Source organism: Epinephelus lanceolatus, chromosome 19 (genome assembly GCF_041903045.1).
Source record: "Epinephelus lanceolatus isolate andai-2023 chromosome 19, ASM4190304v1, whole genome shotgun sequence".
NCBI classification, from domain to species: domain Eukaryota; kingdom Metazoa; phylum Chordata; class Actinopteri; order Perciformes; family Serranidae; genus Epinephelus; species Epinephelus lanceolatus.
The window spans coordinates 39290153-39307502 of record NC_135752.1 but is presented as its reverse complement, the minus strand read 5'-3'; the positions used below and the strand labels follow the sequence as shown (position 1 = coordinate 39307502).

The following is a 17350-nucleotide window of genomic DNA, read 5'->3' as shown; positions in this document are numbered from 1 at the left end:
CCAGTCACACCTGTTAAAAGAATGCATCATACCTAACAATAGTAAGTTTCTGTCCCTTCCTCGCTCAGAGAACTGTCCTATATCACTCGTCTTGCACTCCACCCTCATTTTGTAGCGAAAACGCCTAAAATGACATACCCAAATTAAAATGACTATAGCTTCTGAACCGCTCTGACTACATGCATGCATGAGGTGTTGCCAGAAAGAAAACTCCCTGAAGTTTCTTGTGAAAGTGTCAGAAACACTCTAGGTGGTACAGAGACAGAGTAATGGGCCTCTGAAGTCAGTAAAAAGTTGAAGATTTTGCCTAAAATACAATAAAAAATGTGTTTCAGGATGAATAACTGTCTGTGGCTTCATCTGAGCAGGTAAATGACGCTGTGGGGCTGTAGGCACACTATCAATGAACACTTGTTTCAAATTTGAAGAAGACTGCTCAAAGTATGACCATTCTACAGTGTTTTTACCATGAAAAGATCCAGGCGGAGCTCCAAATGACAAATCGGTCACTGGGCTTCAAAACAGTACTATCAGTGATCAAACAACACTCAGCCAGCTTCAAACATTGTACCTTATTGAAATCAGGTGTGATTATGATAGCTGATGTTGTTTATGACACAGAAACACCATAAAATATCACCAAATAAAGCCATGTGAAACGTGAAAGTTATGATCCCACTTTCTAGACGGTGTATCTCAGCCAAAAATAGTGGTAGGAGTGAGACTCTTACCTTTTATAAAAGAGCTAAGTCCCCGCTAACAGCTCCACATAAGATCTCGAGTAATCCTTTAACTTTTCCCGTCGAAAAATGGCATGACATGACTTGTCACCACTCATCGTGATTTTGGACTTTGTGTGTTTAGGCTGCTCTGGTGCGAAATACATAATAAATAAAAGAAAAATGACGTCATTTTTGAAAAGTCGAGAGCTTCCTGAATCCGGCAATACCAAACATCACATGGTCTGATGATGTAGTGCGCCTGGGAGATACCATTTAACAGAGGAGGTTAAAAGTTTTCAGGCTAAGTTAGGAGCTCTTTGAGAGTGATCACAGAACATTTGTGAATACGGCCCCTGGTTCTTAAGTTATCAGGGAAAAAGGTGAGCACACATAGAAGGCTCTAGGCTAAATGTCTGACAAGCTGAACACTGAACACAGAAAACATTGATTTGTAACATGAATAGTCTTTATTCAGTGTTTTTACTGGTTCAAATCAGCTGGTCTGTTTTGGAGAGAAGAGACCTCTGTGGATAATTCAGCTCCTGGTAAAAACCTCCTGAACAATTCTAACCACGAGACGTTTCACCTGGTTGCAATCTGCAATCCTCACCACTAGACGCCACTAAATCTGACACACTGGACCTTTAATTTGCAGTGGATTGAGCTCTCAGGGCCACCGTAGTTGAGTCAAAGAAAAGGCAGCAGAGTCAAAGTGTTAAACACTGTCGGCTTTATTGAAGTCAGGGTTACAGTGACGACCTTAAACGTGAGGTAGAATTTTCCCCTAACTGCAGTTCATGTCTAAGATTAGGTTTCCCTAAAGATTTGCAATGGTTCAGAGGATTAAAGAGAGCGCCTCCTCTGTAGCAGTGGTCAGACGTCGTTCTGAGGTTTGGGAGGGAGCGCCGAGTGCGGAGCCGCCCTCCTGCTGACACTGATGTCACGATGAGACCAGCTTTTACTTCCTGAACTGAGCAATGGGAGACGGGACTTTGATGTCCTGTCCTTTCTCCAGCTTCTTCTCACACTCAATCAGGTAGTTGACCCCATCGATCAGCAGCTGGACCAGCTCCACCTGAAGACAGACACACCACAGGTTATTTCTGCAACAGATATCAGCTTCTTATGAGTCTGAGATGTTGTAAACTTTGATGGCTGACGGCTTCCAGTGTGCCCCACAGTATGCACTGAGGCAATATAACTGTCTGATGCTCACCTCAGATTTACCCAGACGGTCATTGTTGGAAATGTCGAAGGTGTCTCCAGTAGCAGCCGTGTCCACGCCACCTGTGCCTCTTTTCTGCAGCCGCAGGTTGTCGAGGATTTTGGAGAAGCGTGGGTCCTGCAGAGTGATTTCAATCATGTGGAACGTGTTGTAACTCACAGTAAAATCTCACTGACATCCAAGAGCACATATGCAGAAAGTAATATCGACTGATGCTGTGAAGTATTTGGGCAAAAGATGAGATTTAAAGTTTAATCTTGACCTTGCAAACACACAAACATCCTGAGGAGATGGACAATAAAGGGTATTCTGTATTTTATCTGTGTCAAAAAACTCTTGAAAAGAGTCTGTCTCTCAATACTGTCTGACTTCCTGTCTGTGGCTCTCAGCTCGGAGCCGATTGGTTCCTACTGAAGACGTTAATCTTTAAAAACACAGTTTAATTTAAAATAAAAAGTCTCAGTACTTTTCTTAAATAGCTGGTCACTGTAGTTTTCAATCAAACAAACTGCTGTGTTGTATCTGTTATAGTGAGTGTGTGTGTGTGTGTGTTACCTGGCTGAGTTTTGGCAGGCGCACGTGCACGCCCGCCCGCAGGCCGGTGCCCAGGTTGGAGGGACATGTGAGGATGTAGCCCAGACGCTCGTTCCACATGAACTCCCAGCCTCTCTCCTGGATCAGCTGCTCCACCTGCAGGACAGCCAGCAGTAATTTGAATTTCTCAGATGAACTAAAATTACTAACTCCGCCCACCAGTCCAGTGTCTCTGACAGTCTCCATCCATGTCAGTGAAAACATGGATGCTTCACACACAGAAGATCTATACAATCAGCACAGTTTCAAGATTAGAGTCACCAATTCAGTATCTGACCAAATGTCTCCCCTTCTGTTCCTGAGATATGACGCTGAGTAATGGACAAAAAAACATTTTACGTTTCACGTAAATATTTTGAATTTTCGACCACTAAAATGTTTAGATTTTTCATCAACTAAAACATTTAGAACTTTTATCAACTGAAATATTTTGAATTTTTGTCAAATTAAATAGTTTGAATTTTTGTTGACTAAAACGTCTTGAATTTTCATCCACAAATTTTTTTTTAAATTTTCATTGACAGAAATGCTTTACATTTTTTGGCGACTAAAACATTTTGAGTTTTCAGCGACTAAAACATTTTGAATTTTCGCCCATTGAAAATTTTAGAATTTTCGTCGATTAAAATGTTTTGAATTTTTGTCAACTAAAACATTTTGAAAATTATCGACTGAAATATTTTGAATTTTTGTCAAATAAAATATTTTGAATTTTCATGAACTAAAACATTTTGAATTTTCATCCATTAAATTTTTTGGAATTTTCGTCAACTAAAATGTTTTGAATTTTTGTCGATTAAAACATTTTGAATTTCCATCCACTACAATTTTTTCAATTTTCATCAACTAAAATGTTTAGATTTTTTTTCTTCCAAGAAGTTTAAAATTTTTGTCAACTAAAATGTTCTGAATTTCCATTGACAAACATATTTTGAATTTTCCTCCACTAAAGATGTTTGAGTTTTTGTCGGCTAAAACATTTTGAGTTTTCAGAGACTAAAATATTTTGAATTTTCATGAACTAAAACGTTTTGAATTTTCGTCAACTAAAATGTTTTGATTTTTTTTCTTCCAAGACGTTTTAAATTTTTGTCAACTAAAATGTTCTGAATTTTCATCGGCAAACATATTTTGAATTTTCCTTTACTAAAAAGTTTTGAGTTTTTGTCAACTAAAACATTCTGAATTTCCATCCTCTACAATTTTTTTGAATTTTAGTCAACTAAAATGTTTTGAATTTTTTCTTCCAAGATGTTTTAAATTTTTGTCAACTAAAATGTTTTGAATCTTTGTCGACAAACCTATGAAGGATAAAATGAATAAATGTGACTTGAACTAATTAGTATTTTCGTCTCAAGACTCAGACCAGATCTAAAAGTGCTGTCAAAATTTACACTGGAATGCCGTTAGTTTTGTAGCTATTTGATCATAAACCAAAGTGTTGAACAAATTCAGATTTTGACCTGATGATGAGGCACTTCATCCAATTGCTGTGGAAATATTTGACTACAAACACCAAAGTTAACGTCATGGTGGCGCTAAAGGGAAAGTCAGGGGATCACCAAAGTCAGTAGGATTTATCCTCTGGGGAACATGAATGCAGAAAATTTCATAGCCGTTGAGATAAACCCGTCTGGAACAACTTGGTGGACTGAACAGTTAAAAGCTGTGATTATCGTCTCTGTGAACCATCACACCACTCTGTCTCTGCATCGTGTGTGTGATAACTCCACAGACTCCTCCGTACCTGTTTGAGTCCTCGGCAGAATCTCTCAAACACTCTCTTCATGTTGCCTCCCTTCTCCATGGAGATGACTCTGGTGTGGTCCTCCTCGTTCACCCAGATCAGGAAGGTCTTCTCATTGTTGTGCCTGAAGAGAAGCAGCCACAGAGTCACTGAACAAAGAGCTCTCCAGGTGAAACACTCTTTTCATTACCTGGGATGACTCATGGTTCATAAAGGACCTGATTCCACAGACACTTTAATATATTAATGCTGCCGCTCTGAGCAGAATTATTAATACGTCAGAGACACATGCGTTTGTAAACACACAAAATGGAAAACACAAAACACACTTCCTGTTGGTATTTTCCCACCAACATGCGTCACAATCAGAGCAATAATTGAAGTGTTCAGTTGGGCTTCACTGGACATGGAGAGACATATTAAATATATCCAGCAGTGGGAGAAGTGTTCAGATTCTTTACTGAAGTAAAAGTACTGATACACACTAGGAAAATACTCCACTACAAGTCCTGCATTCAAAACCCCTCTCTTATTTAGCTTAATGGGTAACTTTGATTTTTATTAACCTGACCCATATTCTTCATGTGTTAGTGTCCAATGAGAACAATCATTTTTGGAAGCGTAGCATAGAAAGAAATACAATATTTACCTTTGAGGTGTGGAGTAGTATGAAGTATAAAGATGCATAAAATGGAAATACTCAAGTAAAGTACAAATACCTTAAAATTTGTACTTGAGTAAATGTACTCGGTTACATTCGACCACTGTATACATCAGTGACACGGGTCAGTGTGTGGATGTTGGCTTTGCACACAGCAGACATGCAGCAGAGCTGAACACACCCTACCAGATGCCCCTGGCGTCCGGCCAGTCTCTGGCCATAAAGGCACATGTCAACAATGGAGAGACGGGCTTGTCAAACAGGAAGTGGTCCTACAGGTGGAGGGAGGTAGGGACAGGTAGGAGACAGAGGCAGGAGGACGTTAACTCTACGACTCAGTGAATAAACAGCTGTGTGGAGAGGATAGAGGTCGGGGACCTGGGACAGGAGAGGGTGCGGGTCGACTTGTCATCTCGTTACTCGCACTGCTAACGACAGTTCTTACCAGATCCCTCTGGAGTCGGGCCAGTCTCGGGCCATGAAGGCCGAGGTGAGTAAGGGAGACACGGGCTTGTCGAACAGGAAGTGATCCTTGTGTGGCGCAGCGTGAAATCATCAGAACAGGAGGGTCAATAAAAGTGACCCTAAAGGACTGATTGGTTCACGACTGGAGATAACAAGTGGTCTGAATACAGACTGTCAGTCATAAATATGAAGCTGAAATGACCCTGATGATGCAACAGTGACATCATCAGGGTCATTTCCTCAGACTTAAAGCAACAGATCGACACTTTGGGAAATACACTTTGACGTTCTTGCAGATTAAACAGAAGATTGATGCCACTTTCATATCCTTCATGTACGGTACATATAAATCCGGAGCCAGCAGCAGGTTAGCTTAGCTTAGCACAAAGACTGGAAACAAAGGGAAACAGCTAGCCTGATCAATGAGCCATGATTTACTTATTATTCTCTTGCCATGTGATATTTTGGAAGAACTGGACCTGATGGTGAGATGTTGTATGAAGCAGTAAGAGCTTTGTTTTAATAGTAATCTTTACACAAATCAGTCTTAGTGAAGATTTATGAAGAAATATTAAAAATAATTCACACTCATTTAGGGTTGCAGCTGTGTACCAGTTTTAAGGTATACTGTGATATTAAAATGGACTGTTATCACACCGTGTACTGGACGGAGAATCTTAACTTTATTTTAGTTATTTTCAAAAGGGAGACTTTTTATTCAAAAAATGATTTCAAGTTTCAATTATAGAAACAAAACCTTTGTTCAACCAACAATAGTCCTTTTATTCTCGTCCCTTTAAGGGTCATTCTGACTGATATTAAGATAAATTCTGTAAGACCCCGATACCGTGAAACCACGATATTTTCTGAGACGGTTATGGTACTGTGAACATTCATCCCTGTGCTCATTAATGGTTTCGATCTTGCAGCCTGGTCAAGGTAACAACATGGAGAAATCTACATCCAGAGCCGTGACTTTTTGGACGGACCAAACGTACAGAGCTGTAAAGTTGTCCACCATGGTAGCAGTTAGCAGCTAGCTAACCGTAGCTAACTTTTTGTCCATTGTTTGGTCTGTGATGTAATAGGTCAACAGGAAAAAGGTTTGTAGCTTTGATAAACAGTTTGATGGTGTTAAAGAAACTTCAAACTCACATCGATGAGCTGCTGCTGCTCCTTCTCCGTCATGTCTCCCAGGCTGTAGTAGTGTCCTGCCAGGTCTCCCTTCAGGCCGGCCAGGGCCGTCACCACCACCCGCTCCACCTCGCGGCGCTCCGCCCTCGAACAGGCTGGGGGGAGGCTCAGCCCGCGGATACTGCGGCCAGTGCGGACGCGGGAGGACAGGACGTAGTTCTCGTCAAACATGCCATGGGTGATCTGGAGAGGAAGACAGAAATATTGTTTAACACATGTAGGACCAGCAGGTGGAGGAGGGGTCGGGCAGCGGTGAGGTAAACACCTTGGAGGAGTCCAGGTCAGTCGGGTGTGTCATGGTTCTGGGGTCGTAGCCGTTGTGGCGGTCTTTGATGACGGGGTCGAAGAGTTCAGCAAACACCTGCAGGAAACATAAGATCAAGTCAAAGCTTTCAAAATCAAATCGTCTTCGAACTATCATATCTGCTGTCCCAACCTGTGACCTTTGACCTCTCTTACCTCATAGCTCTCCTCGTCACCGGCCACGCAGCCCACCGTCTTGATGAAAGGGTGTCCAGGGTTGTCCACTCCGGTTTGGATGCACTGGTCCAGGGTCCAGTTGTTGGGGGTGAGCTTGTCCCTCAGTTTGGCGTAGACGGCCGGAGTCAGAGCCGACGCCATGCAGTTGTTGTGTTTCCTCAGGTCGGGGAAGTCGGAGCTACAGGAGAGGAGGAAGTGGAAAGATTTGAGCGTATGTAGTCTGATGATCCTGCTTATACTGAGACATAAAAATACAATGCTTTGAATCAGAATCTGTGTCTGATGGTTATTTTTCCCTTTGTTACCTTTTATTGCCATCATATCATTACACAGCTCTGACGTACTGTTCTTCCAGTATATAAATATATATATCTAAAAAATAATAAAAAAAATACTGTGATTCTCAGTGTGCCAGGTCACACAGACCCTGACCTTTGACCACCGAAATCCAATCAGTTCATCTACAGTCCAAGTGAACGTTGGTGCCAAATTTGGAGAAATTCCTTCGAGGTTATTTGAAATATCCCGTTTACATGAAGGAGACAGACATGGTTGAAGTGACCTCGACCTCTGACCACCAAAAACTATTAAGTGTCTCATTAGGGTCCAAGTGAACGTTGGTGCCAAATTCAAAGAAATTCCCTCAAGTTGTTCTTTAGAGGTGGGGGGATTTTTTTTTTTATATACAGCATAGTATCGCGATATTTTTGTGTGGCAATATCGTATCGTCACACAGTGCCAAGTACCAATTTTTTTATTATATTGATTATTAATATTACAAATACAAATTAAGATTTAGATGTGTAGTCTATTTGGATATTAAAATCAACTGCATTTCAGTCCATTACACATATTTTGCTGCAAATAAAATGATTTAAGTAAGATGACAGAAAACTTGTATCTATCTTATTAGATAACACAGATGTTGACAAAGTTTTCCTTCGGGGACATAATTTACAGATGAAAAAAGGTATTAAATTGCAATATATTTTATCACAATACTCAGCATATGACAACACGTTTAATATTGAATACTATATTGTGACGTAAGTATTGTGATAATATTGTAGAGTAGAGCCTCTGGTAATTCCCATACCTATTGTTCTTGAGATATCACGTTTACAAGAATGAAATGGCTGCAAGGTCACAGTGACCTTGACCTTTGACTCTTGACCACCAAAATCAGTTCACCCTCGAGTCTGAGTGAATGTTTGTGCCAAATTTGAAGAAATTCCCTCAGGGCATCTTGAGGTATCACGCTCAAAAGAATGGGACAGACAAGGTCACAGTGACCTTGACCTTTGACCTATGACCATGAAAAACTAATCACATCATCCTTGAGTCTCGAGTGGACATTTGTGCCAAATTTAAAGAAATTCCCTTGAGGCATTCTTGAGATATCATGTTCACAAGGATGTGACAGACATACTGATGGACGTATGGACAAACCAAAACCATCGTGCCACCTGCCACAGCTAACGCCGGTGCAGAAAGATAAAAATTAATTTTTCTTTATAAATCCTGTGTGTGTGTGCTGAGTAGCTGTACAACAAATGATCATTTTCTATGTGAAATATTCCTCTAAATCACAACAAAACCCAAAATCCTGTTTCAACAGGAAACACAAAGAAACTAAGATGCTCTCAAAATGTGACTTTGAGTAAAACTTCTGGCACCCTTGGGACACACGTGAAGCTCTAACTAAAGTTCAGTCAGGAAGACAAAACATTTCATGCCTAGGCTGTAATTATTCTGTCTCACCCTGCCATTCACACCTCGCACACATGCTCACCCTCTGTCATTGACCGAGGCTGTCAACTGTCATCAGCTGCTCTACAGCTGATTCACAACCAACCAACAGCACAGTGACACACCTCCTCCGTCAGCCTATCATCTCACTGCTCCACATTTTAAATACAATTCTTTTACTGCCTGAAGTTCTGTCATGCTGCAGCCGTGCGAACCCTCCACCTCCCCATCACCGCCTAGCCTTCTCAGAGTCATCAGCCTCAGAGTCATCAGCCTCAAAGTCATCAGCCTCACAGTCATCAGCCTCAGCCTCATCAGCCTCAGAGTCGTCAGCCACCTCCACCAGTGTCTGGACTCTATGTGGAGATTTATCTTGCTGCTGCTCAGGTGTCCCTCAGTCACAAATGTTCCCCTCTTCTGTTAAACCATAATCATCTTAAATCATCTGTTAATCTGTTAACTCATATCCTGTATTAATCATTATCTTAACTTGATTAATCTGTCCCTCCTGACTGAGCCAGTCATTTGTCATGACTGCGCACATGTAAAGAGACGTGGTGACAGAGAGGTTGTGTGAATGAGTCGGGCAGAGGGAGGGAGAGTGAGTCGCAGATGAAACCTGAGAGCGTCAGTGATACTGCAGGACAGTGCTGTGACCTCATGTGCTCTTTCACACTCTCACATGTTCACTAACGCCGTACACACTGTGAAATACTCCACAGGTGCTCAGTGTTTCACGTTCTATCTGATGTTTCTGGACTAATGTTGCTGCTGCATTAGTGTTTCATTTTACTGCTGTAGATGTTTTTAAGTCCTTCGTATACTGTTGGATAGTTTAATCTACAGTGATGCATCATATTCTATAAGATCATATGTTTGTAGCGTGGCAACATGTGAGAACCACAAATCTTCATAAAGTCCCCAAAACAGCCTGTTTTTAGCGTCATGACGACGATGCATTTTCCAGCTGATCCAACACATTTTCATCCCAACTCATTAAATATCGCTGCTTTGTCAGCGGACACACACGTCTAAATATGACACGCTACATAGCCATCTGTGTCGGTTTTAGACGTTCACAGACGACGTGTCAATTTCCAATTTTTACATCTATTGTGTCTTTTCAAAATACACTTCCGTTCTGAACCCTTTGAAACCTGAGATAATTGACTTAATTTCTAACAAAAACGTGAAGAAGGCGATGAGCAACGAAAGAAGAATGACTCAGAATATTTGCAAGAAATTAATAAAATGGTCGCCCTGTGGAACTCCCTTCCCCTTCAGATTAAAATCGCGCCCACAGTTGAAACTTTTAAGTCTCGTCTTAAGACTCACTTTTATTCTCTGGCTTTTAACGTAGCATGAGAGTTGTCTTTTGATTCCTTTTATTGATTTTCTTAATGATTTTATTTGTTTTTATTTATTGTTTTTAATTTATTGCTCTTATTTGGTTATATTTCTGTTTTTAGTATTTTATTTCTGTTTCTGTGCAGCACTTTGGAAACCTCCGTTTGTAAAATGCTATATAAATAAAGTGGATTGGATAAAAAGAAAATTAGTAAAAAAGAAAAACAAACAAGGAAATGACCTATTCTAATAATCTAATAAAAATTTAATTTAATCTCTAATAATAATAATAATTATAAATATATATTTTGTTCCTAGCTTTTTTCCTTTTCCCCGATTTTTTTAATATATTTATTTATTTTTATTTTCAAAATAATTTTCTAAAATCAATATTGCCTTTTTTCCCATGTTTAAAAAAAAAAATCGCAGCAATCTAGTTCGAAGGTTGAAATACTTGTGAAAGGCGTCTGAAAGCAGCACAAGAAAAGTGATGTCGCTCCAGGTTTCAAAGGGTTAAAGTACTTCCTGCTCGTTATTCACAATAAACTTCAGAATAAACTTAAAGTACCACGTTTGCTGCCTGGTGCGTATCATACCGCCACGAAAGGGTCCTTCGCGTTTGACGCCACCGTCCACAGACAAAGCCGCAGTATTTGATGAGTTTGGAGTGAGAACAGGCCGGAGCTGAGAGGGTTTTAAAAGAGTTTATTTAGCTTAAGAAGGAGGAGAACTTTCTCAACACTTAGAGGAACCCTGGAGTAGTGAGGTGAACGTACATTTTGAGATGTACTGAGCCAGTAAAGTATCTCAAATTTCTACCTAACAGTACTTGAGGAAATGTTCTTTGTCACATCACCGCCTTTCAGTTGCTTGTGTTGTGGAAACAAAGCAGTGAGTCATTGTTCTGAAATATGTCAGTCACATGAGCACGTGGTTTGTTTCTGTGTTGCTGAGGCAGATAATTATAGAGGCTGGACTTTTCACCGACTCGTCAAGGTCATCCATCCGCTGCTCTGATGAAACACAGAGAGTGGACCTCTTCCTGTACCCTCCACACCTCCATCTTATTCTTTACATCATTTGTTCCTTCATCAGAGGCGTCGATGTTACCTGGTCTTACCTGGGAGGATAGAGCTTCGTCTTCGCATCTGCAGCCAGCGAGCCATTTTCGCTCAACAGGTAGCCGGTGGCCATCGTTCCCGCGCCCAAGCTGGCCAACAGCACAGCCGTGTTGCGGCCGGAGATCAGGCGTGTGAAAGAGCTCGCCATCTTTTCTGATGATTCGTAACTCTGTCAGTAGCAAATGAGCTGCAGAGAGAAAAAAAGAGAGTAGAGTAGTTAGTTTGATATGTTGATGAAGGTGTGAGGGTCACACAGTACAAATAAATCACAACGTTCATAGTACTCGAGCACAACGTTAGCTCAGGTACGAGTCGCTAACATTAGCCTAGCTGGTTCACTCGTGCTTTACAGTAAGCGGCTCCTTCACACCTGTGCAGCTATCAGCCAACTAACCCCATCCAATCACATTAAGAGGGCGGACGTACAACACCTTCATATAAACTGACACTTCTCACCATTACTGCCAGTTATTCCAGTATTTTAAACTGAAAAACTTTGCAGTAAACTTTGCAGTGAAATCACTTAAATTCAATTGAATTTCTGCAATTAGTTTATTAAGTAAATATGTGTCAATCTTTTGCGTCAACTTAAACTTTGACTTGCGCCATGAGAGTGCTGCAGGAGTGGCATTTTTCTGTAGGCCAGTATGGTAGCTAGTGTCGCCCTCGTCAGAAAGTCAGCGGGATGTTTCTTTTGGATTTTGGATTATCGCGGAAAATAAGCTCTGTGGCAAACAAACATTAATGACTCTTACACGTTTGTTCAGCAAGATAACGTTCACAAATGAACACCACTTTAATGATTACTGAAGTCAGAAGTAAGCTGTGTTCGGTTTGCTGATGTTCTGTCGTCAAATTTAGCCACTTGTTAGCAACTGTTCTTTTTTAATACACATAAAAGCCTCAAAATTCACGGTGAGGTTTTTACTGACATATTCTATGTCGTAGAACTAAACGTGAAAGTCTCTCCAGCTTGTCTTAACCACAGACCTTATATCAGACATCTAACCGAAAACCCACCGACTTCGAGTCGAGGGACCCGTGAGTGCTAACATGCTAACTCATTTCCGGGTTTTAGGACTCATTCCTGCAGCTCTCTATTGCCCCAAAACAAACTGCCTTGACAGTGATGACCTTTAAAGAAATGGAGAGCAAACATAGAGGAAGCTATGGGAGTTCATTAGTTAAACTGCTCCACATAAGAGGAATGGTTAATGCTTGTAAGACGGGGTCGATGGTAGAATTTTGAATAAGTAAGACTGAGCTTTGTGGCCTGTTAGCGAGCAATAAGCTAACAAGCTCGCTGACTGAAAGCTCGTTGGATGGAAGAGCTTTTTTCCCCTCTTCAATAACTCTACTGAATAAATTTCAGTAAAATCCTGAGAAAAAATCCTTCAGAGGAGTAAACTGTCCAAAACAGAGGAAAAGGAAATAAATATAGAGAGCTTTTGGCTAAAATGCTAAAGGTTAGCTCGCTATGTGCAGTATTTTACAAAGAAGACCAGTCAGTACTTTGCTACTTTGCTGTCACCAAGATTTAAGTGTGCACCAGAGATGACGCCAAGTGAACTGCATTAGTGAACAATGCGATAACTCTGCATCGAGGTGATATAAACCTTTCACGTTTCTTGTGTTCAGTGCGGCGCGGATGGCGGTATTGCACAATTGCAGCCTGCAGGACTGTGCACGCTGGGTCTCAGCGCCAAGCTGCACACCTTCAAGAATTTGTAACAACCTGGACGTGGTTGCAAAGAGTGCATTGCAGTGATTGACTCGCTACAGGACCTGAAAGTGCGTATATGCCACTACAAATTTCACGGCGCCTTAAAAATGGAGTGCAAGTCTGAAAATGTAAAATAGAAATCTATTTTTTGGAGTCGCTCTGATCATTTTGAACACAATCTGTATGAAAGACCAGACGTTCGCAGGGAGCATGAGCGTCATCTACACCTAACTGACGATACGAGGCATGAAACAGGTTTTATGTGACACATCCTCGAGGGTTGTAAGTTTCCCTTTTTAGCCAAACTGACGTCACACCAGCAGACAAGCTGGGCGAGAATCTGCATTTCCTAGTATAGCGAAGGAATGGCCCACCTTACTCTGCCTCTGATTGGCTTACCGTGACATTCTGACCCTCACCCTAACCAATGCAACCAACAAAGGCAACGAGTGCTCGCCAATTAGAAAGCAAGTAGGGCGGGTCATGCCTTCGCTATCCTAGGATTCCCAAATTTGCATTCTGTGCAGACAGGTGGAGGAAATGGAGATCCATGCTGTAGACAGGAGTTTTTAATACACTGCCCCCTACAGTTTGGGAGAATATCGGTTTGGCACATGAAGAAACTCACATGGAGTGCGTCGGTGTAAAGCGTAACTGGGGCTTCCCACCTCCTGCCTTGACGACCCCCCACCGGTTTTTGTTAAAGACAGTAACAAGCTTAGAGTAGTTGGGGCCGTGGCAGATGCTCTTAGCTTCTTAGCATTACCACCAGTCTCCCACCAACACGACGGCAGGTTTCATATGTCCACTAATGCTTCAGTTACCGGAAGAGTCTGTCTTAAGCTCTGAGGACAAAGTGAGACAGCTCAGGAAGAAACCAGTCTGTAGTGACCAGTTAGGGCAAAAATATTCAATACTGTAACCATGTCCATCAAGGTGGATTTAAAATGTTTAATACCTTAATTAAAGGTCATACTGCAGCTTGTCCTTCAGTGTCCGCAAGGCTGTGTCTTAATATAGAGGGAAGCTGTGAGGACAGAACTCCTGGTAATCCAGGTCAAAGGAAAGATGGCTGATCTGTGCTGCACTGAACTGACAACTGAAGAGTAAAACGTCCCTCCGTGAGGTCACAGCATTTTTTCATTCAGCAGAATTTATCCCACTGACTCTTTCTTCCCCTCTCAGTCTGTGGAGGTTCATAACTTTGGGCCTGTGGTAACATTATTAATAGATCACTGGAGGGTGCTGCCAGGATCCAGTGCCAAGAAACAAGCCATCCCTGGCTCACAGCGTGGTGACATTCTGAACTGGTCACAAGACCGAACCCTCATGAGCCAACGTCAGCGGGACAGAGGCAGAGGGATGGAAACAGGGAGGAGGGCAGGTAGAGGACGTGGAGCAGCAGGTCTAAGGATGAAAATCAGGTGAGAGTTCAAGATGGAAGTGCAAAGTCTTTAAATAATTCTCAAGACATCCAGGCGTTCTGTGCACTGGCTTTGTAAAGCCTCCACTGCCAACTGGATCATATGGTCTTATGGTCAGGATTACACCAAAACCAGTACAGACCTGGGATCAGCCTCCCCTCCCCATGACAGCGCGACCTTTTACCTCTGAGGGAGTACGTGCAGAGGACGTAAGAGCAGCTTCGTCCTTTTCAGAGGACACAGCCGAGGTAACAGTGCCTCAAGAATTTAAAATAAAACATTTAGGAAACAAAAGAAAAATGAATTTTTAAGCAAAGCGCACGAAAATCTGCTCAGAGAGATTTTAGCATGCAAAGTTTTCTGTTTAGTTCAAATACATAAATCAAGTTATCACCTCTCTTAATCTTCTCTTTGCAGTATCTATTCAGCTACATACCTTCTTAAAGTCATAGCTTCCTGCGACCTTTCCTATTTAAACATCTTGACTTTTGAACCATGCACTCAAACCTCAAACCCCCTTCACATTATCTATAAATCTCAAAAGGTTGAGATGGTGCATATCCTGCATCGTCTTTGATAAAAACTCTACAAATAATTTAATACTCAGCTTGAGGTGCACGAAGCTAACGGAGCCGCTCTGCAGGAGAGATAAGAAAAGAAGGTACAGTACCTGTGGAGAAGCTGCTCTGCCTTCTTGCTGAAGGTTTCCAGTTAAAGAGCTTTTCACTCTCCTCTCTCGGGGAGCTCCACCCCCTCATGTGGGATTACAAAGTGGAGGCCAATCATAAGTTCAGAGGCAAATCTTAGGAAACCAATCAAGGGCCACCATCATGAGCTACACCAGCACCAGCCGCTCGTGTTGGGCCATGATGTACCATGAGCACCGGGGGTCCGATATCACTGTCCAGTTTGACCTTGATATTTTCCCTCACACTTGATCTCTTCCTCCTCACACACACACACACACACACACACACACACACACACACACACACATATACACACACTCTGTGATCCAGAGAGCTCCACACACAGCAACTGCAGAAACACATGCAAATAATAATGAGGGGCACTTTTTCATCATGTTGACAACACATTCAAAGCAAAAACTAAATGCAGATACAAAACAGAAACTGATAGTGACACAGAACAAAACAGAATTTAGGTACAAATTAATATAACTTTCCAGGGGACACTAAAAACTGAAGAACAAACCTCCACACGAGTTCCTGTCATGGTTTATGGTGCGTGCATTGAAGATGGCGTCCAATCAGTGGTACTGCAATCAACTTCAACATCCTGATTCTAAAGTTCAGATATTATCATCATTTATTAGCCTTTGTGGCCTCCTTATTCACTGTAAGCTCATTTTCCAACACTGTTAACAGGTTGTAGAGATCAGTAACTCCATGAGCTGCAAACCATGGCAACAACATGCGTGTGTCTGTACGTGTTCATACGTTTTTAGTTTCCCTTCAGAGCTCCTGTTGTAGATTAGTTCTGTTTTGTTCTGTGCAGTTATCAGCATCTCCAGCATTGCTTGGTTTTTTTTTTTGTATTTGTAGCATGTTTCTGTGTTTGTTTGTGATGTGTGTTTCTGTATTCAGAGTACCTGAGGTGCGTTATATAAAATTTGGTTGTGTATTATTTTTGGTGCGTTTCTGTATTTGGCTGTGTTTCCTTTATTTTGGTGCGTTTCTGTATTTGGCTGTGTTTCCTTTATTTTTGGTGCATTTCTGTATGTGGTTGCATTTTCGTGATTTTTGGTGCGTTTCTGTATTTGGTTGCATTTTCGTGATTTTTGGTGTGTTTCTGTATTTGGTTGCGTTTCCTTTATATTTGGTGCATTTCTCTATATGGTTGTGTTTCCTTTATTTTTGGTGCATTTCTCTATATGGTTGCATTTTCGTGATTTTTGGTGCAGTGTTTTCTGTATTTGGTTGTGTTTTCTGTATTTGTGGTGCATTTCTGTTTTTAGCAATTTGAGGTGCGTTTCTACATTTGTTTTCTGTATTTGAGGTGTGTTGTGTTTTCATTATTTTGGTGCATTTCTGTGTTTGGTTGTGTTTTCTTTCTTTGATGTGTGTTTCTGTATTTAGAGTATTTAAGATGTGCTTCTGCACTTGGTTGTGTTTTATTTTTGGTGCGTCTCTATGTATGATTTTGCTTTCTGTATTTCAGGTGCGTTTCTGTATTTGTTGAGCATCTCTGTATCTAGCGATTTGAGGTGCGTTTCTACATTTGGTTGTTTTCTGTAATTGTGCATTTCTTGGTTATGTATTTGAGTTGTGTTTTGTTTTTGTGGTGCATTTCTGTATTTGGTTGTTTGTGTTTTTGTGGTGCATTTCTTGGTTGCGTTTTCTATATTTGTAGTGCATTTCTATATTAAGTGTATTTGAGATGTGCTTCTACATTCATGTTTCCTGTATTTGTGGTGCATTTTTGAGTGCATTTGGTTGTGTTTTATGTATTTGTGGTGAATTTCTATATTTAATGTATTTGAGGTGTGCTTCTATATTTATTTGTTTTCTGCATTTGATTGTGTTGAGGTGCGTCATGTTTTATTTTTGGTGCGTTTCTACAGTATGTATGGTTTTGTTTTTTGTATTGTGGTGTTTCTGTATTTTGCGTATTTGAGGTGCATTTCTGTATTTGGTTGTGTTTTCTTTTTTTTTGGTGCGTCACTCTATCTGGTTGTGTTTTCTATATTTCCGATGCGTGTCTGTATTTGAGGTGCATTTCTATATTTTTTTTGTTCCCTGTATTTGTGGAGCAGATTTATATTTGATTGTGTTTTTTGTATTTGATAGTTGAGCTTGTTTTCTGAAGTTGCGGTACGTTGAGTTCTCAGGTCTAATCGCATCTTCCTCTTATCGCCATAAAAACTGTAACTTTACA

The 17350-nt window shown here is 41.1% G+C and overlaps 1 protein-coding gene across 2 annotated transcripts; it reads right to left on the bottom strand.

The window, feature by feature from the left end:
* Positions 1-1435: 1435 nt before the first annotated feature.
* On the bottom strand, positions 1436-15278 carry ckmt2a (creatine kinase, mitochondrial 2a (sarcomeric)). Of its 2 annotated transcripts, none has more exons than XM_033647074.2 (10): positions 15123-15278; positions 11305-11492; positions 7068-7266; positions 6874-6969; positions 6570-6791; positions 5395-5480; positions 4289-4412; positions 2503-2637; positions 1939-2064; positions 1436-1797 (listed from the first exon to the last, which is right to left on the bottom strand). In XM_033647074.2, exons 2-10 carry the CDS (start codon positions 11451-11453, stop codon positions 1681-1683), a joined length of 1254 nt encoding a protein of 417 aa, XP_033502965.1. In that variant the 5' UTR covers positions 11454-11492; positions 15123-15278; the 3' UTR covers positions 1436-1680. The 2 variants fall into 2 exon arrangements, with proteins under 2 accessions (XP_033502965.1, XP_033502964.1); XM_033647073.2 differs by lacking the exon at positions 5395-5480 and adding an exon at positions 5136-5221 and having other exon boundaries at positions 15123-15277.
* Between the last annotated feature and the right edge of the window lie 2072 nt (positions 15279-17350).